At 58.9% G+C, this 20106-nt stretch overlaps 1 protein-coding gene across 8 annotated transcripts in view; it reads right to left on the reverse strand.

The window, feature by feature from the left end:
• NDRG4 (NDRG family member 4) overlaps nucleotides 1-20106 on the reverse strand; it is a 42576-nt gene that overhangs the window by 2747 nt on the left and 19723 nt on the right. For 3 of the 8 annotated variants that reach the window (XM_082369029.1, XM_082369032.1, XM_082369025.1), the window contains exons 3-17: nucleotides 14917-14961; nucleotides 10630-10677; nucleotides 7105-7210; nucleotides 6732-6852; nucleotides 6582-6644; nucleotides 6354-6414; nucleotides 4787-4873; nucleotides 4631-4687; nucleotides 4113-4216; nucleotides 3197-3253; nucleotides 3055-3106; nucleotides 2016-2063; nucleotides 1802-1837; nucleotides 1636-1687; nucleotides 245-283 (exon numbers count right to left, since the gene is read on the reverse strand). In XM_082369029.1, coding sequence (XP_082225155.1) covers nucleotides 245-283; nucleotides 1636-1687; nucleotides 1802-1837; nucleotides 2016-2063; nucleotides 3055-3106; nucleotides 3197-3253; nucleotides 4113-4216; nucleotides 4631-4687; nucleotides 4787-4873; nucleotides 6354-6414; nucleotides 6582-6644; nucleotides 6732-6852; nucleotides 7105-7210; nucleotides 10630-10677; nucleotides 14917-14961 — 976 coding nt within the window. Of the gene's footprint in view, nucleotides 1-244; nucleotides 284-1635; nucleotides 1688-1801; nucleotides 1838-2015; nucleotides 2064-3054; nucleotides 3107-3196; nucleotides 3254-4112; nucleotides 4217-4630; nucleotides 4688-4786; nucleotides 4874-6353; nucleotides 6415-6581; nucleotides 6645-6731; nucleotides 6853-7104; nucleotides 7211-10629; nucleotides 10779-14916; nucleotides 14962-20106 lie in introns of those variants that run through there. The other 5 variants (XM_082369030.1, XM_082369028.1, XM_082369027.1 and 2 more) reach the window with 4 other exon arrangements.

The raw sequence follows: 20106 nt of genomic DNA on the forward strand, positions 1-20106 counted from the left end.
TCTGGAAGCCACGGGGCCCATGGCAACCTAGAAGCAAGGCTGATCTAAAACCCAGCCAATCTGGAGCCCTAAATGGGACAGAGCCCACGGAAGAGCAGGGCACAAGAAGTTCCCATGGCAAGATGCGGCCTGGCTGCAGCACTGCACAGAGGAAGGCGCAGGGGCTCCTGGCGGGGTGGGGGGCGGGGAGTGGGGGGGCAGGACGGCGGCGGTCCATGCATTAGGGAAGGGGGTGCGGGGCTACCTGCTCCTCCACTCAGCCTTCGGTCCTTCAAGTATGCAACTAAGAGAGAAGACAGAGCCAGAGGGGCAGGGTTGGGGAGACAGAACATGGGTGAAGAGGAGGCCCGGCGAGGTGAGGGGAGAGGAGAGGAAGGCACAGAGCAGGCTGGGGGCAGGGCCAGAGGCTCAGGAAGCCCACTCCTGCCCGCCCACCGAAGCAGCGGCCACAGAAGGAACCACAGCACTGACTGATGTCAGTCTGGCCCTAGGAGTCGGGAGAGCAGGGTGGGGTACTCGTCTCACCCCCGATTCTCCAGCCTGGGCTGTGGCACTGGGGGCTCACCCCCACAAAGCCTTTAGGGCCTATAACCTAGTCCCAGCACCCTCACCATTCTGCTGGGGCTCACTCTCCCCGTGGACAGAATGCGGGAGACCCGTATGACCTCCCAAATCCTTCCCAGCTCTTGGGCTGCCTGGTGGTATTTGTCCCAGGGCCCTGAGAACGGGTCCCAGCCCCGTGACAAGTACCGCTCACCCACCCATCCCAGCAGTGTCCGCCAGGCACTTCCTGGGCTCAGCGCCCAGCCTCAGAGCCCTTGCTGGGTCTCACTGTGGGTCTTGGCCTTTTGCTGCCCTACTTCTCCAGACAGGCTGGCAGGGGGCCCCGGTCCCCTGGGGGCGGGGGGTGGAGTTCTGTTCCTGGCTGGCCCCCCAGCCTTCCCCCACAGGCCTGTCCTCCCCAGAAGGCACAAGCTCCAGAGGCTGAGGTCTGGGGCGAAGAAAAATTCGGGCAGAGGAAGTTTGCTTCCAGGAGGAGAGCCAGGCACAAGGGGGAGATGGAAGGAACTGAGGAGATACACGTGTGTCACCAAGGGGGCATGTGCGCTGGTGGCGCTCACGAGCAGTGTCTCACTCCCGCACGAGGGGAAGTCGGGGGCGGGCAGGGAGCCAGTTCCACCCCTCCTCGGGGTCTTCAGATATGTCACCCCCAGTTTGGCTGCCTCAGCTCTCCTAACAGCCAGATGGCCTCACATGCCTTCCCCAGTCCCCAGACTCCAAGTCCACTCCTCTGATGCCCCTGGTACCATCTGGCATCTTCTCAGCCCTTCTCAGGTGCTGTAGGCCCAACAGGCGCTGGGTGGGGTGGGTAACCCACCTCTAGGCAGGCTTCCCGGGCAGGACTCAGCCCCAGGCCCTGCTCCCCAGGGCTGGGAGAAGAGTCCCCCACCCCAAAAGGCCCAGCCCTGTCAGGAGAACAGTGCCCCAAAGCCTCCCCAAGGGCAGGGCCTGGCCTGGGACAATCAAATTACAACCTAGGTGGAGATGCCCTAGAGGCCCCCAGGCACAGCGTCAGCCCCAACTTGCTGCCTGCCCCCCAGTCTCTAGGGCAGGGCGGGGTGGAGGTATACTTACTGTAGCCCATGCCTTGCAGGAAGTATTTGAAGGCTTCAGTCAGCTTCCCGGGCTGCAGGACGAGGGACAGGTACATGCTTTGTTTGGCTGCCTGGGATTCAGGGAGAGGGGAGGCTTCCCCAACCCCTGGCCAGGTAAGGGATGGAGGGAGGGCCAAGAGTCTCACCTGTGTGACCTGGGGGAGCCCCCCGGAATCTGCCATCTGCAGGGGAGAGAGGGGGGTGAGCTGAGCAGGGGCCACCTCACACCACACCTTGCCTGTCCCTTGCACACCTGGACAGGCTCCCCTGACCAGACACACCGTCCTGCTCCCCCCTTGGCTGGGACCCCAGGCAGGCCCCTCCCTGTGGCTGGGCCCAGGGTGGGGAGGAGGGCCTCACCTTCAGGAAGGTCGTGGTGGTTGGATCCAGTTTGGAGTTGCACTCGACCTGGGGACAAGGAACAGGCTTCAGCAGAGTGAGGCGCCCGAGGGCTATCAGGCGTCCCCCCTGCCCCGGATGCTAAGGGAGGGTCTATCCCCAGAGCTGCGAGGCTCTACAGGTGAGGGAAGGAATGCAGGGGGCAGACATAGGCACCTTGGCAAGGCCAAGGCCCTGGGGATCGGGAAGCAGCCCCCTGAGGGCCTGAGACCCTCTACTGCACTCACAACTGCTGCTGGGCTGGGGGCAGGGGCTGGGCAGCGGCCTCACAGCGAGCCAGGGTCACCTTGGCGGGGGAGGCTGGGAAAGCACCAGGGACCCCAGGAGTCGGGCGTCAGAGGTGAGGGAGGGCCGAGCGTCAGCAGGAGACTCCGAAGCCCTGACCCTGCCTGGGTCAAGACGGCAGGTGCAGCCCACAGCCCTGCTCCCCGGAGCCCTCAGGCACACGGAGGGTGTCGTAGTTTGGGTGCACACTGGGGGCTTCCCTGGGCACTCCTGGACCCCTGACCCTCTGGGGGGACATGAAACACCCCAGGCTGCCTGCCCTCAGAGTTCCAACAGGAGAGGTGACACATGATCCCCAAACATAATGGATGCATGTGATGGTCAAAGGGGGACCACTGCTGTGCTCATGAATTGCTTATTTCATAACAAATGAATCCAATTTTAAAGAAAAGAGAGATCTTAGTCTCTGGGCCTAAAATGGGTCGAGAGTGCGGAGGGGCTGCCGTGCTGCAGGGAGGGGTAGGGTGGGGCAATCAGGTGGCCTGGTCCTGGCCCCAGGCCCCTCCTGTCTCCAGGCCTCCCTCACCTGAAGGATGCGGGCTGCCTCAGGCACTGGTGCCTGGCAAGATGGTGGGGAAGTGGGATGAGAAGCCCACCATCCGGCGTCCCCCCGAGGCTTCCCGGGGGTGGGTCAGGAATTGGCCCCGTTGGCCAGGAGCCAGTGACCCCTTTGCCCCTGCCACCCACTGGCACCAGGGCACAATCCCTCACTCACCACCCCCTCCTCGGCAGGTGCGTTATCCCCGACCACCAGCATCACAGGGCAGCTGCAGACACAGAGGAGAAGGGCTGTCTGGCCTGGGCACTGGAGAGGGGGTTACAAAGGCCGGGCAGGCTGGAGGGGGCAGGGCACTCACCGCAGCGTCTTGGCGTTGGGCACTGTTCCAGGCCGGTTAATGTCCAGATCTCTGCGGCTGCAGGGAGAGGCGGAGGTGGGCATCCCAGGACTGGATCCCAGGGCGGGGCGTTGGGGAATGTCCCCAAGCCTGACACTGCCGTATTTCAACCCCATGGCAACTATGGTCCAACATCCCTGGAGGTGCTGGGCTGGCCCCAGATTTGGGGCTTACGCTCTAGTGTCTCAACGGTGAGACAAAGCCTCACAGATGCCGTTGGTAAAATGGGGAGACAGAGACCTGTTCTGCATAAGTAGGGGCCTGAGGGCTCCCCTCATGTGACTTCTTCTGGGACCCCCCCCCAAATCATGGCAGGTGGGCCCTCACATTTGGCTCTCATCACGGGCTGTGCACCACCACCTGTGCTGGGAGTCCCGCGCCTTAGAGGCAGGCAGGCAGGCCGGGGCTTCCCTCCTTCTCCAGTGTTTCTCCAGCACCATGCACACAGCAGGCGTTCAATAAATATTTGTAGGAGAAAGAGGAGAGGGGCAGGCCAGCGGGGGGCCCTGGCTTCTCCCCTGCAGGGCAACCCCTAAGGGGCTCCAAGGAGCACTTAATCCAACCTCCTCTCAACTTACGGATGTCAGCACTGAGGCTCAGGGCAGTGGGGGCAGCGGGTGGCGCCCACATCCCCCGCTGCTCCCGCTGGCAACGCCCAAGGGAGGGGGAGGAGTGGAAGAGCCCTGCTCCCCCTCTGCCCCTCGCGGGGTGTGACCCTGGGCAAGAGGTCACCCCTCTCGGAGGCTCAACGGTCTGCTCATCTACGAACTGGGGGAGTGTGTTGCCAGCCGTGAGCAGCTGTACTGGGGAGGGGGGCCCCCAACTGCGTGAGCGCTCCCGTCCTGGTGCCGCCAGCTGGGACCCGAGCCGCCCACACCTGTTGTACATGTTCCAGAAGAGCTGCAGGTTGGCCTGGTTCACCACATTCCCGATCTGCTGCCGGTAGCTCTGCACCAACTCTGTGTTGCTCACCAGCTCCTCCTGGGCCCGGGGACGGGGGATGAGCGCACGCGCGGCAGGGCGGTGTGGCGCCACAGACGGGGACTGGCTCAGAGGGGGCACCTCTGGCCGGAGCGGCCCCTGCCCCACCCCAGTGGTGGGGAGGGAGGGGGGAGGGGGAAGAGTGTGGGGGGAGCCCACGGCCTTGGGAGGGGAGGGGACCCCGCCCCATCCGTCTCCCCAGTCTGTCTCGGGTGCTGCAGTCTCGCAGCTGATCCCGGGGTAGGGGTGAGGCATGTCTGATGCCACATCACCCCGCCACCCTCTTCCTCCTGCCCGGCCGGGAGGGGGGGCAGAAACCCCGGGTACCCCCCACGAGGGGGCAGAACCAGGCCCTCGGGAGAGTCCCAGCCCGGCCGCTCCTGCTCCTGCATGAGGACGGCCCCGCCGCCTTACCTGCCTGAAGAGGTGGGAGAGCACCGTGTCAGGTAAAGTGCTGGTTAGGCTGGAGAGCTGCGGGCCGGGGCGGAGCCAGTGTGAGGGACGCCCCGCCCCGCCCCACCCCACCCCACCCCACCCCACCCCACCCCCTTCCAGGCGGACCGCGCTCACCTTGGTGGCCGCCCAGTCGATCCAGCCTTTGCCGTTGGGGTCGATGTTTATCAGCACCAGCCCCTCCACCAGGTCGGGGAAGATGAGCTGCCGGGACAGGGAGACAGGGCTTGGAGGGAGGGGCAGGGTACAGGGAGCCCCAGTCTTCCCACCTGGAAAACGGACTGTACAATTCTGGCTCTGCCCGTCTCACAGGCGGTTGCTAGGATCTGAAGGGAAGGCCGCGCTCTGTAAGGGCTTCAAGGTACCACTGATAACCAAGTGCCTTCAGCTGGGAACTTGCCTGGGGGCCCCTTCCAGCTGCCCCTGCTCATCCTCCTCCCCACGTGGAACCTTTCAAAACCCTTTTATTTGGAATCTATGCCTATATCACTGTTTTTCAGCCCCTTTAATATATCTTTGAAGAGGCTACTATTGCAACACTAAGGATTAAACATCTTCAATGAAATGTTTTGATTCTTTGCTTTCATAGAAAAAACCCTAGTGATATTAAGAAACTGACCTTTCCAAAGCCTCTTTTGTGTTAGACATTGTAAAAGAGATTCGAGTTTTCTGTTCGGCAGTCTGCCTGTGTTTAGGGGAAAATGGTGATATATATACAATACTGAGGTCATGTCAAGGTTGTCTGGGGTGGCCGGGAATAGTTGACAGTTAACAAAGTGGTTAAGTACCGCAGTGGAAATTGGAGTTGAAAATTCTTAGTCAGTTTTTTCGGTTTTTTTTGAAGAAAGAAATACTTTGAATCCTAAAAATTAAGTTTTTGCTTTTAGAGATGGAGAGCTTGTGAGCTCCTACCCGACATGATGTTTCTGAAACCTGACTTTAAACCTCGCAAACTTAACATAAGTATAATTTTAGATTAAAAAATGATTCATGTTGGGGGCTTCCCTGGTGGCGCAGTGGTTGAGAATCTGCCTGCCAATGCAGGGGACACGGGTTCGAGCCCTGGTCTGGGAAGATCCCACATGCCGCGGAGCAAACTAGGCCCGTGAGCCACAACTACTGAGCCTGCGCGTCTGGAGCCTGTGCTCCGCAACAAGAGAGGCCGCGATAGTGAGAGGCCCGCGCACCGCGATTAAGAGTAGCCCCCATTTGCCGCAACTAGAGAAAGCCCTCGCACAGAAACGAAGACCCAACACAGCCATAAATAAAGAAAGAAATAAAATTAAAAAAAAAAAAAAAGAGGTCTGAGAGCCAAAAAAAATTAAAAAAAAAAAAAGATTCATGTTTAAGTATTACCCTAATTAGTGAATGAGTGATTAGGATAATCCTTATTTAGTGGCTGGAGTAATTAGTTGTATAGTTTGTTGCTAAGAGAAAGTTTGGTTTTGGATAATGGTTGAAGCAACTTATGGCGCATAGCGTTTTAAGGAATTGTATAGAAAAAGTAACCTTTTTTTTTTTTTTAAGTTAATTTCCTTGGAGGAAAAAAAGAAAAAAGGACTTTCCTAAGTGAAGAGGAAGTAGGGGGAGGAGGAAAGGAAGAGAGGAAGGAAAGTTCCTGTGGGGTTGCCCCTGGGAGAGACCAGTCCTGGGATTAGTTACAGGGGCGGGTGGAGAGACTCACTGCAAACTTGGCCAGCACGTAGGCTCCGGCTCCCACTCCAATGCCAATCACGTACTTGAACCTGATAGAGAGCATGGCTGGTCACTCTAGGGGTTTCCCATGACTGCCATCCACAGCAGACCCACCCATAGCCCTCAGCGCTCAGCGAGAGCCTGCTGGCTCTGCGGAAATGGGGGGCGCGCCCTGGCCCCCAGCACGGGGGCGGGGCAGGGCTGGGCGAGGACTCACCCGAAGTGCTGTACCACACTGGGAAGCATGGCGGCTAGCTGCTCCATGGAGGGGAACTGGTACCTGCAGGCAGAGCAGGAGGTCAGGCCCAGTGCAGCCGGGGGTACAGGGCTGGGGAAAGCTGGGGGGTGGGTCGCTCCGGGTACCTACCCCTGAGGAAACTGCGAGGCCCCCACCTGCTGACCGGGGGCATCCACGTGACACACCACGAAGTGCTTGGTGATCTCCTGCATGTCCTCAAAGTTGAAGAAGGTATTGAAGCACAGCTTGTCTGCAAAGACAAAGCTCTCAGCTGTGGCTGAGCCGGGAGAGGCGGGGAGGGAGGCCCATGGATGCTGAAAGGGAGGTCGAGGCAGAGGTGATCAGCCTCATGGTTCTGCGGGGAAACCAAGACCCAAATGGCTAGGGGCACAGAGCTGAGCGTGAGTGGGGAGCTACGGGACTCTGTGGGGAGGGAGGGGGGCCTCACTGTTCGGGGAGATTCGAGGCAGTGGAGGGCCAAACGAGGCTGAGGCGCACTTACGGTTGAGACCCACATCATGGTAGGTGACGATGGCCGGGCGGTTCCCCTTGGGGGAGCCCCGGATCACCACGTGCAGAAGGCCGTAAGGCGTCTCGATGTCGTGCTCCTGGAGGGGAGAAACGGCGCTGGACACTCCGGGCAGCCCCCACTCCCGGCTCTTCCGGGAAATGACGCTGTGGGGCAGCCTGGGGGCTGCTGGGCCTCTGGCGGGACTTTCACCCCCATAGGGTGGTGCGTCCCCTTCTCACCACCCCCAGCCACCCCCAGAGAGGACAGACCAGAGGGAGCACCCCTTCCCAAGGCTGTTCAGCACAGGGGCAACGTGAACTGGTCTGCACGTGAAAGTTCTGGTCTCCTCTGCAAACCAGCCAGTGGGACGAGCTGCCACTGCCCAGGCCCAGGCTCAGGCCCTGCTGCACTCAGGCCTCCAGGGTCCAGTGAGGCCCATTTTCCCCATCTCACTGCAGCCCCTCCAGGACAGCTCTGCCATCCCCACTGAGTCCCGCCCTCATCATGTTCCCCCTCGACTCAGAAGCCTTCAAAAGGGCCGCAGCTCCTGAAGGGGACTGGCCTCAACAGCTCACCTAGAATCCACGGCAAAGACCCCTTGCTGGCCAGCCCAGCCTCCCACCCCGACACCTGCCCCTGGTTCCACCTCCACGCTCTTGCTCCTGCCTCTCCGTGATCCCCAAGGCCTCCCTCAGGCTAGACTCCCACCCCCTCCCCAAAGGCCTTCTGCAGTGGCCACTCTGGGGTCCTCCTGTGTTCACGCCTTTGGTTTGGCTGCTCAGGGTCGTCAGTTCTTCAGGAAGCAGGAGCTGGATGCTGCAGGTTCGAGACCTGCTCTAGCCCTTACTGTGTGACTCTGAGCGGGGCATGCACTTCTCTGTGCCTCAGCCACCTCTGCTTGAGCCACCTCATCAGGACTCTGTGAGAACTAAACAAGCTGATATCTGCCGAGTGTTTAGCACTTGGAAAGGGCCCCAGAAAGGGGGCTGCCGTGTGTGGGCATCCCTGAGCCCTGGGGAGGCGCCCTGCTGGCTGGTCCTTCTGCAAACTACTCCCTCTTGGCCACTCATGGGGAGGCTCCAAGAGGGTCTGCCAAAGCTGAATAAACAGCCCTGCTGGCACCAGGGGGAGTCCTGGGAACTATAGGGGGTAGCCCCGGGGAGTTGGAGGTGGGGCTAGGGTCAAGGACAGTCAGATGTGACTGAGCACCTACTGTGTGCCAGGTGTTATGCAAGAGAGAAGGAGCTCTTTTCCCCATCTTTCAGGTGGAGGACACTAGGATGCTCAGGTTCAGAGACAACCTACGTTCTTGCCTCCGACAGGAAAGTAGAGACTCAGGCAGAAAACATCTTCTTGGGGACTGGCCTTCTTGGGTCTGGGCTCAGAGGACCACTGTCGAGGCCTGTCTCCAGTGGGGAGAGACAAGGCAGTGCCAACCCTGTGGCTCAAGGCTGCACCCCGGGAGCCACACTTCTGGGAGTCCTCCAGGCCGGCCCGAGCCCACCACAGCCTCCCCACAGCCCAGGCCTGTCCTCCCTCAGGGCTGTCAAAACAAGGAACACTTCCTGCTCACTGAACACTGACCAGACACTTTTCATGTATCTTCTTATTTATCCTCACAGAGGAGGAAACGGAGGCTGGGAAAGAACTGACTTGCCCAAGGTCAAGTTCAGAGAAGGCAGAGGGGGGGCGCCTTGCCAGGTGCCAGCCTCAGGCTGCTTTTTCTGAGGAAGAGATCAAGCTCCATGCAAGAGAATTCTGAGCCGGCAGCCTCTCCACAGGGTGCCTGTCCCTGCTTGGGGGCCCTGCCTCATCCCCACCCCCCATGCTCTGCTGGCTCTGGAGGGCAGGGCCTGGGGCAGGAAGAGTGCACAGTGCTAAGGAAGGTGGGATGGGGCAGGAGGGGCGCACGGTGCTATGGGAGGGGGGCGCTGGGGGCAGAAGGAGCTCAGTTCTATGAAGGGCAAGTTATGGGGCAAGAGGGGCGCACGGTGCTATGGAGGGTGGGGTGGGGGCAGGAGAGAGCATCCACAGCACAAGAGCTGCAATGCGCTTCCTGCGGCATAGTTCTCAGAGCGGGGTCAGCTCTAGCCCGCAGAGCACAGGTCAGGGCCCAGGGCGTGGTCCTCCCAGATCTCCACCTCCCCATGGGTGTGTGTGTGAGGGCAGTGTCTGCCCCTCCCAGTCCCGGTGTGGCCGCCCAGGTCCCCATGCCCCACCCGGGGCAGCGGGACTAAGTCGCAGTGCTTGCACCACTAAGGCTCAGCCCGCTGGGGATGGGAAGGGCTGGGCCTGGACAGGCCATCGGGAGCACCAGCCCGGTTGCCCACTGACCTTGGCTGAACCCTCCGCCGACCTCCCTGCACCCTCTCCGACCCAGGAGTTCAGATCCAGGTAATCCTGATAGAGGCCAAAGGTCCCCAAGAGGGGCGCCCCAAGGGCCGCAGCCGGACACGCTTTGAGTCCCCCAATCCCCAGGGCCGAGGGCTCTCATTGGCTCTTGGTGACGTCAGAGTCCGTGCCGCCTCCAGGTGGGCGCCAGCGCGAGGCACTGCGGCAGCAAGGGAGGGGGCTCTAATGTCCTCTCTCTGCCTGTCCGGCTCCCCTCATCCGTGACCTTGAGCGCTGCGGGGGTGGGGGGGGCCCTCCTAGTTGGGCTTCAGGTCGCGTGCACGCGCTCGGGGCTGGTTGGATTCTTCCCATCAACCGCATCAATAATTCAAGGACCGGGTCTGCAGCGGCGGGTAGGCGCTGACGTCGTTGCCTGGGTAGAGGTCGGCCCCATGGCCTCCGGACCCGGCAGGGCAGGCTAGGGGGTAGAGGAGTATGTCTGCCCCTGCCTCTCCCTCCTGGAGTTAGAACAGCACCGGGCCTGGGCACCTGCTGCCCCCAGGCAGAAGGAGGCACCCTGGTCCCACCGGGGCCCCTAGCCCTGCAGGTTCATCCCTCCAGCATTGCCTTCCTACGCCCAGAAAATAAGGCACAGCGGCCCCCTTCTCCCTGCAGAGACCCCAGCCCGATGGCCCAGTTAACACCACAACCCAAGACTTCTCTGCTTCTGCCTGACTGGCACCCTGCAGTCCCCCAAACAACCAAGACAACCCTCGCAGGGTCAGGAGGTGTCTGCAGGCACAGACACCCCAGACACACAGGGAACAGCTTCCACAGGGCTGAGGTGGTCACAGGCGCCAGGCAGAGCCAGCTGGGCACGTGCCAGGCGGAGGGCACACCGTCAGTGGGATATACACATGCCTACACACCGATCCACACAGGCTTACAAACAAGTCACAGCCCGTTCCAGTTTGTGCAGAGATTTCAGCCTTCCCCGCCCTCCCCTGTGGACCCTGACCAGCAGCTACCCCCAACCGCTGCAGCAGACCAGGGTGTCTGGAACCTGCTGGCCTTGCTCAGTGACCCCCAAGGTGAGGCGACTGAAGGCAGAACCACCACCAGACAGAGGCAGAGGGATGCCCCTCCCTCCCCGCCCGCCTCGCCACCCCCAGACTCCGCACTCACCCCATCCCAGCACTCCGGCATCTTGCTGAGGGAGGCCACCGGCCTCGACTAGGAAGGGCAAACAAAGGCCTGAGTCACCAGAGTCCAGAGGGAGGGAGCAGCGCAAGTAGGAGACCAGCGGCTCTATGACGGGGCACAGCTCCCGGGCCATTTATATGCAGAGCCTGCGGCGATTGGGGGGGGGCGGCTGGGCTGGCCCCTCCTCCCTGCGGGGTTTCTGAGCAGCCACTCGCTCACCCGGAGCCCCTGCTCCCAGATTGGCTTTCAGGAGACAAACTTGGCTCTGATTGGCTTCCAAGGTCCTCACTCACCCCATCTCCTGCTCCTCCCGCCCCCAGCAACACATCAGTCTTGGTGGCCCCCAGCCCCTGCATCCGGCCCACCCCCAGCACAGAGGCTCACAGCAGCAGCTGCACACCGGGTCCTAGGAAGACAAGAGGCCACATGTACATCTGTGCCCTGTGACAGGTACACAGGAGCCTCTCAAAGACGAGCACACGGAAGCAGGGCAGGGTGGACCACAGAGGCATGCCCTAGACAGCAGAGCCCTTGACCCATACCCTGGGAGCAGCGAGCGCCCGAGAGCGCCCCAAGCCCAGCCTCCACATCAGAAAGGCCTGGATCCCTTAACCTTGAGGAGATAGGGGAGTCACTGCTGCCTGGGGCAACCTGGGTCATGACCCTACTCCAGGGGACTGCTCCTTCTCCGCTCCCAGGGTCTCCCCTTGGGCAGCCCCCACTTTGCCCACATGTATACCCAGCGACTGCCCACGCTGGGGAAATGGGGGTTCTGGGGCCAGGGGGCCTGGGTAGATTGGTGGGCACACACCAGCTCTGCCCTCCCCCACCCCCATCCTGCACAAGGGGCTGGGGGCCACTAGAGACAGGAGGAGGGACAGGAGGCAGCTTGTCCACGTGGACATGCCCACCTCCCGCAGACACACCCAGCCCTCCTTCCTGGGGCCACCCAGCCTGGGGCTCAGCTCTCGAGTCTCTGGGGAGCAGGATGCTTGAGCCGCCTCCCGCTGTCCTGAGCAGCAGGACAGGTGCTGGAGGTCACGTGGCTCAAGATTTGGGTGAGGAGCTGGCCAGAGACATGCAGGCAGAGTAAAGAGATTAGAAGGGGCAGGCAAAGGAGAGCAGAGGAGGAGAGGAAATAGGCCAGGGAGGGGAGCAGAGGAGGGAGCCCAAGGACTGAGAGAAGCAAGAGCAACAGAGGGAGGGAGGGGTGTGGGCACCTGTGCCCCCATTCTGCCTCTTTGGTGAGGGAACACGCCACTTGTCCCAGACTGTGCCGACAGCCCTGCACGCTGGCTGGCTGCCCTCGGGGAAGGCGGTCACCTCCCCATCTCTGGGTGCCTAGTGACCTGGTCAGCACCTGCCCTGTATGCTATTCCTGGCCATGTCCTCTGCCTGGGGGGCATCAATAACTTTCCCTGCCCCTCTCTGACCTCTCGCACTGCGGGCCTAGTGCAGAGTGCTGGGGGCCTGTGGTCTCCCAGGGCAGCTGGGGTGTGGAATGGGCTATCCCCCAGCCCCTCATGTTCTGGCCATGTTCCCTGTTCCCTGCAGCCACTTCGGCACAGGAAGAGGCTCTGGCAGTTGAGGTGGTGTGCAAAAGCACAGCCCTGTCTGCGGAACTGCCCACAAAATCCTCCCATATGCTTCTGGAAGAGGGGCAGGGTGGGGTGGCCTCCCACCCTTTCTGCCACTACAACCCTGCCCCTTCATGGTCCCCATCCAACCTTATGCCCACCTGAACCTCTGAGTAGCCTTTCCCACCCTTGGACCTGGGAGATCTCAGACACTGCCCAACCCAAGCCATGACCTCCCAATTCTGCTCAGCTCAGTGGTTTCAAATCCACAGACCTGAGTTTAAATTCCAGCTTCCCCACCCACTAGCTGGTGACCTTGGGCAAGATTTTTTAACTCCTCTGTGCCTTAGTCTCCTCAACTGTCAAATAGGAATTGTGCCTTCCTCACAGAGCTGCTAGGATGAAAAAAAGCTGCATACATCACTATAGACCTGACCCCAGGCCTGCCCAGGGGAGAAATGGATTAATCTGTGTGTCTCTCCAACCTGTTGGCCTCCTCCCTGGAGGTTGTACAGTTGTGGCTGAATAAGGCAGGCTCAGGTCCTGCTAGCCAAACCCTGCTAGTCTTTGCTGTGTGACCTCAGGCAAGTCAGTCAACAACTCTGAGCCTCCACATCTGTAAATGGGAGAAAAGCAGTGTAGCTGCTTGCACAGGTAGCTTTAAGGAGCAAGGGTAACACATAATCCTCACAAACCTATGAGAAAGGATGAAGAATCTGAAGCACAGAGAAGTAAATTCTCCCACTCAGCTAGTAAGCAGTGGAGCTCACCAGCATCTCAGCACCCTGGGCCTGAGGTCACATTAAGAGTAGTAAATGCTTAGTACCATATCTCCCACGTGCCATACTCCATCCAAATGCTTTGCACATGTTACTTTATTTTATCCTCTGAACACCCACTTTACAAACAAGGAAAATGAAGCACAGAGAGGTTCTGTAACCTGCCCAACATCACACAGCCAGTGGGCACAGAGCCAGGAACCACACGCAGGCAGTCTGGCTCTAGTGGCCACTAGTCACAGCCCAGGGTCTGAGTGCCCAGCCCAAGGGCACCAACCCCGACCCTACAAACACCCGGGGAGGGCTGAGCTGCCTGCCTCACTCTACAAAATGAGGTAGTGACCTGTACTGGAGGTCACGTGGCAGGGCCAGGACCTGGACCCAGGCCTTCCTAGCTCTAGTTTGTCCTTCTGCCTCCCCCACTGGCTGGGCCCACTGAGGCAAGGGACTGAACAGGATAAAATCCCTGCCAGGCCTTGGCCCAGACAAGGGCCATCCTGGCAGCTGCTTTACTAAAAAAATAATTAAAAAAAAAAACAGCCGCTGTGTGGTGTACCCAGAGTAGACAGTAAGGTACCTTTTAACACATGCTGCCCTTTACCAAGCAAAGGATCTTGAGAACCAAGGTCCCACACATATGGAGTGATCACCCTAGTCTGGGCCCGGCAGATGGGTGAAGAGGACCCCAGGATTCTCATCACCTATTTCACCCCCCAATCTGCCTCCCAGGGTGTGTGTGTTTTGGGGGCTGGCAGTCAGCACCGTTGGCATCCAGTGAGTCCCACTCAATGTCGGGCAGGGGCTGATTGCTCTGGATTTTATTTCAGCAATCCCCCCTCCTGTGGGGGAGGGTCTGTCTGTTCACACATTCCAGCCCTCATTTGGAGCAGGGAGGACAAAGGAGACTCTGGCTGGGCCTGGGCCACCTTGTGGACACATCTCTCCCTTCTCTCCTCCCCGGCCCCTAGTTCCCCACTCCCCCAGGCCCCATCCTGTCTTCTCGAGCTCCAGAGGCCTTTGTGTTTGGAGCTGGTGCTCCCAGGAGACCAGAGCATGTGCACAAGGGCCACTCTGATGCCTCTGCTTGCGTCCTTGAAGGACGGGTGACCCAGGGTCCAAAGCACAGTTGGGATCCATATCCTCAGATCCTAAGATCCTGGCTGCAGCGCCGTGCGCCTGGGGGAGGAGCCGGCAGGCCACCCCTCCTTCCACGTCACCCCTGCGTCCAGACCACAAGGCTGAGGCTGTCATGGGGCTGAGAGACTGACCCAAATTGGATGGTGGCCTGGGGGCTAGCTCCTGCCAGCCAGGAGGAAGGTCCCAGAAAGGTCTGACTTTGTTCAGTATGTTATGATGGCCAGCGGGGCCCTGGAGCCCTGTGAAGCTCCCATTGTGTCTGCTGTCACGGGTTTTCTGAGACCCGGAAATAAACGGCCACTATGGGACTCACAGGGGAGGAATGGTTGGCCAAGTGAGCAAAATCAAAAATCATCATGCAGAGGAATAAAAACAAAGAATGATTTCAGTTTCACAGGGAATCTGGCATCAAACTAAAGAGGACATGGTTGTCCTGGGCAACTGTTGCCATGGAAACAGGAGCTATTTCGGAGCATCAACCTGGCTTTCATAGGAGGAAAGTGCTGATTCAGATGACAGCATCCTCACTCCCCCAGACCTCCCCTCCTTTCCCTGTCCTGTTCAAGGAGAGAGGGGGCATTTCTCCACGGGACAGAGGGGAGGCAAAGCCACTGTGAGCAGTGGGGGTGGTCCTGGAGGCTTCCAAGTGCCCAGTCCCTGTGGCTTCAGGCTGGGGGCACGCGGAAGGGCTCCGACCCTCCTCTGAAACAGGCTGGGTGCGGGGAGGGGCCAGCCAGCAGCTGGTCCCCATCTGGGGAGGCTGAGCAGAGACCTACCTTCCAGTCTGTGTCCACAGCCAAGAGGAAGGTGTCGGAATTCTCCTAAAGCAAGGCAAACAGAGGGGGTGGCTCGTTAGGCCCCAGGCTGGCCCAGGCAGGGAAGGGAGGTGGCCACAGGGGCTCTGCCTTGAGCAGCCTCGCTTGCTGTTCCCCAGGCTATCTTTTTTTTTTTTTTTGGCCGCACCATGTGGTATGTGGGATCTTAGTTCCCAGAAGAGGGATCAAACCCGGCCCCCTGCAGTGGAAGCATGCAGTCTTAACCATTGGACCGCCAGGGAAGTCCCTCCCCAGTCTATCTTAATGTTAACAAAAGTGACAGAGGGCTTTCCAAGCGCCGGGCATCAGGCCATTTAGTACTTGACAGATGAGGTTACAAGCAGCTACACACATCGATTTTACCTGTTAATTTTTTTTTTACCTATTAATTGAAAATGTGAAGATTTCCACTTTGCAGGTGAGAAGGGTGAGGCTCAGAGAGACGGAAGCATGTGGCTAGGAAGTGATGGAATAATCTCTGACCCCAAATTCTTGCTGTTCAGCGCTTTGCCCGCTGCCCCGACAGATGACTTTTGAGGTCGCCCATCAGGGCACAAGCACAGAGGCGGGCCTGACTATCACACCCACTTTAGGGATGGAGAAGCTGAGACCCACGCCTCGAGGGAGAAGGGGGCTTTTCTGACCTGCACAAAGGCTCTGTCTGGGCCTCTGCAGTAGCTGCTCCCACCTTTCCAGACCTGCCTGCTTCATGCTCTCAAAGTACCCAAATCCCCTGCTTTTAGGCTCATTTATGGTGACTGGTGTGAGTCTCTGATTGGTGCCCATCCCTCCCACTGGACTGCAGGCACCGAGAGGGTGTGGACCACGTCTGGCTCAGCTCTCACCATAAAGCCTGGCATGGACCAGGCTCCTCAAACACAAACAGATCTGGATGAACAAGTCTAACTTCATGAATGAGGGGAGCACGGTTTAGATATACCCAGTGTTTATAAGGTGGCAGAAATGGAGAGTGGAGGAATGGGGGCCTGAACCCCATGTGTCTGCGTTGCCAGGCTCTCCCCGATGCAGCCCGGCGGCCCTCAGACACTCTACACCCGCCCTGGGTCTCTGTCTGGGGAAGGAAACCTCATGGGGGGATCCCACATATCCAGGAAGAGCAGAGATCTGGGGCCTCTGCCTTGCCTTCTACTGTGTCTGTCTAGAACCCTCTCTGCTCTCCTCTGCTCATTGTGGGCAGATCACTTAGCTTCCAAGCCTCAGTGTCTGTGAGGATTAAACAAAGGGCACAGAGAGCAGTCATTCTGTCCTTGGCACTCCTGCACTGGACTCTGTGTGCTACAGATGCTACTGAATACATATGTGGATAAATGAGACAGACTAGAACCAGGATATTATGGGAGGACAGCAAGTGAAGGGCAGGGCTACTAGGTGCAACAAGAAGGAAAATGAACCCAAATCACAGGAGCAGGGAGGAAAACAATGAAAACCAGCGATGCTGATGTTTTACTCTCAAAATAAGAAGTTCACCCACCTGCATTCTGGCAGTTGGAGTGGGATGGGTGGTGGAAAAAATCAGACAGCACTAGAGGCTCTCACACGAAAAAGGAAAGCCAGGTCTCAGCTGAAATCAACAACAGCTATCCTCCCCTCCTGGTTCCTCCAGAGCCTGGGGGCTCTGCATGGGGAGGGGAGGAGAGCATGGAGGTGGCCACTCCTGGACCCTCCAAGGAAGGGGGCAGGGGTCTGGGGGAAAGGGTCGAGGCTGGTTATCAATGAATCCTCTTACCTTGGAAGACCTTGCCCGAGGGGGCGCCAGGGAAAGAGATGCAGGAGGTTTTCAAGGGGATGGGAAGCTTCAGATGGGCAGGACCCCAAACCAAGAAACAGCAGGAATAATACAAGCCAATCCAGAGACACCGGAGGCCTGGGAGGAACCACATGAACATTCCAAGGAAAACCGGTGGGAGAGAGGGCCCAGCTGAGAGGAGGCGAGGAGGCCCAGGAGCGGCCTAAGGAGACCCAGGTGGGGGACGCAGGCACGGGGAGAATCAACAATTCTTCCACGGAGCCCTGGACACACCAGGCAAAGACTTCAGAAGCAAGCGAGTCTGAAATGGCAGAGGGACGGTGGGTAACCGTGTGGAAGTATCTGCCCCTCAGTGGACTCAGGGAATTTGCACCTGGAAGGTTGAGGAAGATTTAAAAAGTGAAAAGGACTGGCACTTCTGTCCCGTGCAGCTGGACAGGGGAGCCTGTCTGTGGGTGTAACCAACTGCCTGGGAGAGAGAGGCAGAGAGCGAGGCAGAACTTCAAGACAGGACTGGACCAGCTGTCACTGAAATCTGGAAAGGCCACACTGGGAGCACCTAGGAGGATTTTGGGGGGTTGAGGATGGGGCCATTAATACGCCTTGGGAAAAGCAGATGTGACCAGTGACCAGGTCCATGGGGCTTGTGCTGACCCGAGAAGGGAGAGGAACTGAGCTGGGGATTTGCAGCCTCCGTGGAGGGCTGAGACGCAGACCCTCGTGCAGGCGAGCCGACTCTGGTCCAGGTGGGATGAGGTGAGAGACACCAAATGCAGCAGGAAGAAGGCAGAGCCAGGGGGCTGGTCAAAGGGACTCAGGGAGGGAGGGACAGCGAGGTGCTGGGCCAGGCTGGGCAGAGAAGGGGTGCGAGGGCATCTCTTGGGGTGCCCTGCCAAGGTGGGGAGTGGAAGAGACAGGCATAGAACGTGTGAGGCCAAGGTGCCCTGAGCGCTCTGTGCCGCCCACAGCTGCACACCCCGTACCAGCAGGCAGCCCCCCACCCCTGAGCCCTGGTGATGAGTGCAGGGGTCCCTGAGAGCCACCATCCGGCCCACCACGCCCTCACAAGAAGGCTGGTCTCTGCTCGCATGCCTCGAAAGACGGGCTGTTTGTGGGGAGGAGGGACTTTTCAGAGAGTTCTGAAAAACTTCTTCCTTCTGAGCTGCATCACAGTCTATAGCTTCCACCCGACCCAAGTCTTTACTGAGAGCCTGCTGTGTCCCAGGCACTGTGCTAGGAACTGGGGAGATCGGGGAACAAACGGACAGGGTCTCTGCTCCAGGAGCCTGTGGGGCAGAGCCCGAGAGCAGTAAGTGCCAGGCCCGGAGGGTGTGCGGGTGTCAATGTTAGACCCGGTGGTCAGAGAAGGCCTGCCTGAGGAGGGGGCATTTGAGCAGAGCCTGAATAAAATGAAGGGCCAGCCCTGAAAAGTCCTGCGGCTGGCGTGTCCCAGGCAGAGGGAACAGCTGGGAATATGATCAGCTTGTTCAAGGAGGAGCAGTGAGCCTGGGAGACAGGATAGGAGCGAGCAGGGGGAGGGGGTGCAGAGCACATCCTGGGCCCCGGGAAGGGCTGTGGCTGCAACTCTGAGTGCTACGGCAGCCACTGGCCAACTGTGAGCAGAAAAGTGACATGATGTGTGGAATTTTTAGTTTATGCAAAAAGGATAAAATTACAGGGGTACCTTACCAAAGCCAAGAACAATAGTTAAAAACAGGCCTCAGGAGGGATGGTGGCCAGTAATAGAAATCAAATCTGGTCAGTCTAGGCAAAAAAGGGAAATTTATAATTAGGATACAAGGGTGCCTTACCAAGCCAAGGGCAGGACTCATGAAGGGCTGGAACAAGGGAATGGAACACATCAGAAAGCCAGGAATGACATGATGTATTTTAGAAGGTTGTACAGAGCAAGGAGACCAGTGGGGAGGCTCCTTCAAGCAGAAAGAAGGGGGGTGGGCCTGCCGTGCCGAGGCGAGGAGTGGAAGAGAACACGCGAGGCCAAGGTGCCCTCAGCTTTCTGTGCCACCCACAGATGCACACCCGTACCAGCGGGGAGCACCTGGGCAAGAGATGATGGGGGCCTGGAACAGTGAGGAAGTAGAATTAGAATCAAAAGTCTACAAAGTGTCCAGCTCACCAGCTGTTCCCTGACCATTCCTGGGGGTTGCCCTCAGGTAATCAGGTCTCATAAGTTAACTTGAAGTTCTGTTTTAAAAGTTAAGACTGCATCCTGGGAATTCCCTGGTGGTCCAGTGGTTAGGACCCCGCGCTCACACTGCTGAGGGCCCGGGTTCAATTCCCGGTCGGGGGGCGGGGGCGGGGGGCGGAACTACGATCCTGCAAGTGGCGGGGCAAAAGAAAAAAAAAAAACACTGTACCCTTCTTGGGGACAGGACTGCCGGCCTCATGTGGTTGGGCCCCTGGCACCTGGACAGCCACTCTGTCCCAACATGTGGCGTTCAGCAGCTCTTGGGCTCACCTCCTTCTGGAGGGAGGATCTGGGAGGCTGGGGGCAGAGCAAAGAAGGGTGTGCTGAGGTTCCAGGGCCTGGGCTCCTGGCTTCCCCATCTGTAAAGTGAGGGGGGCTGGGCGGCATAACCAGCAGGGACCTACAGCCATGTTGCCCCAGGATTCTGTGAGCAATGGACCCATAGCTTTTCCTTGCAGGAGGGAAAGGGAAGCTGTGCTGTCACCACAACAAGAAAACGTAAGAATCCGCCTGCCAATGCAGGGGACACGGGTTCGAGCCCTGGTCCGGGAAGATCCCACATGCTGCAGAGCAACCAAGCCCGTGTGCCGCAACTACTGAGCCTGCGCTCTAGAGCCCACGAGCCACAACTACTTGAAGCTCTCGCGCCTAGAGCCCATGCTCGGCAACAAGAGAAGCCACCGCAATGAGAAGCCCGAGCACTGCAACGGAGAGTAGCCCCTGCTCACCGCAACTAGAGAAAGCCTGCTCACATCAACGAAGACCCAACGGAGCCAAATAAATAAATAAATAAGATTAAGAACGTTTAAAAAAAATGCTATTAAAAAAAAAAAAGAAAACGTGGGTAGAACTAATTCTGAAATCTAACGCCTGGTGTTCAGACAAGGGCCCTTTGGGATAAAATAACAACCTCAAATGCCTTGATCCCACTGCTCCTGTAAACACTGCCTGCCGGTAACTTTCCCTCATACCTCAGAGGCTTATGAGGAAAAAAGAGAGGCTTCAGACGTGAAAGGCCCAGGTAGTTGGGGAAGCATCGTGACCCCACTGGAGGCAGCACTGCCCAGCGGGGACCCTCTTGGGGCTCAACGGCTGCCCACAACCAGGGGTTGAATACGGGCCTCATTCCCTGAGAGCTGTGTGACCCTGGCCAAGTGAGTTAACCTTTCTGTGC

This window comes from Balaenoptera borealis, assembly GCF_965194805.1.
Source record: "Balaenoptera borealis genome assembly, chromosome: 19".
In the NCBI taxonomy this organism is placed as follows: domain Eukaryota; kingdom Metazoa; phylum Chordata; class Mammalia; order Artiodactyla; family Balaenopteridae; genus Balaenoptera; species Balaenoptera borealis.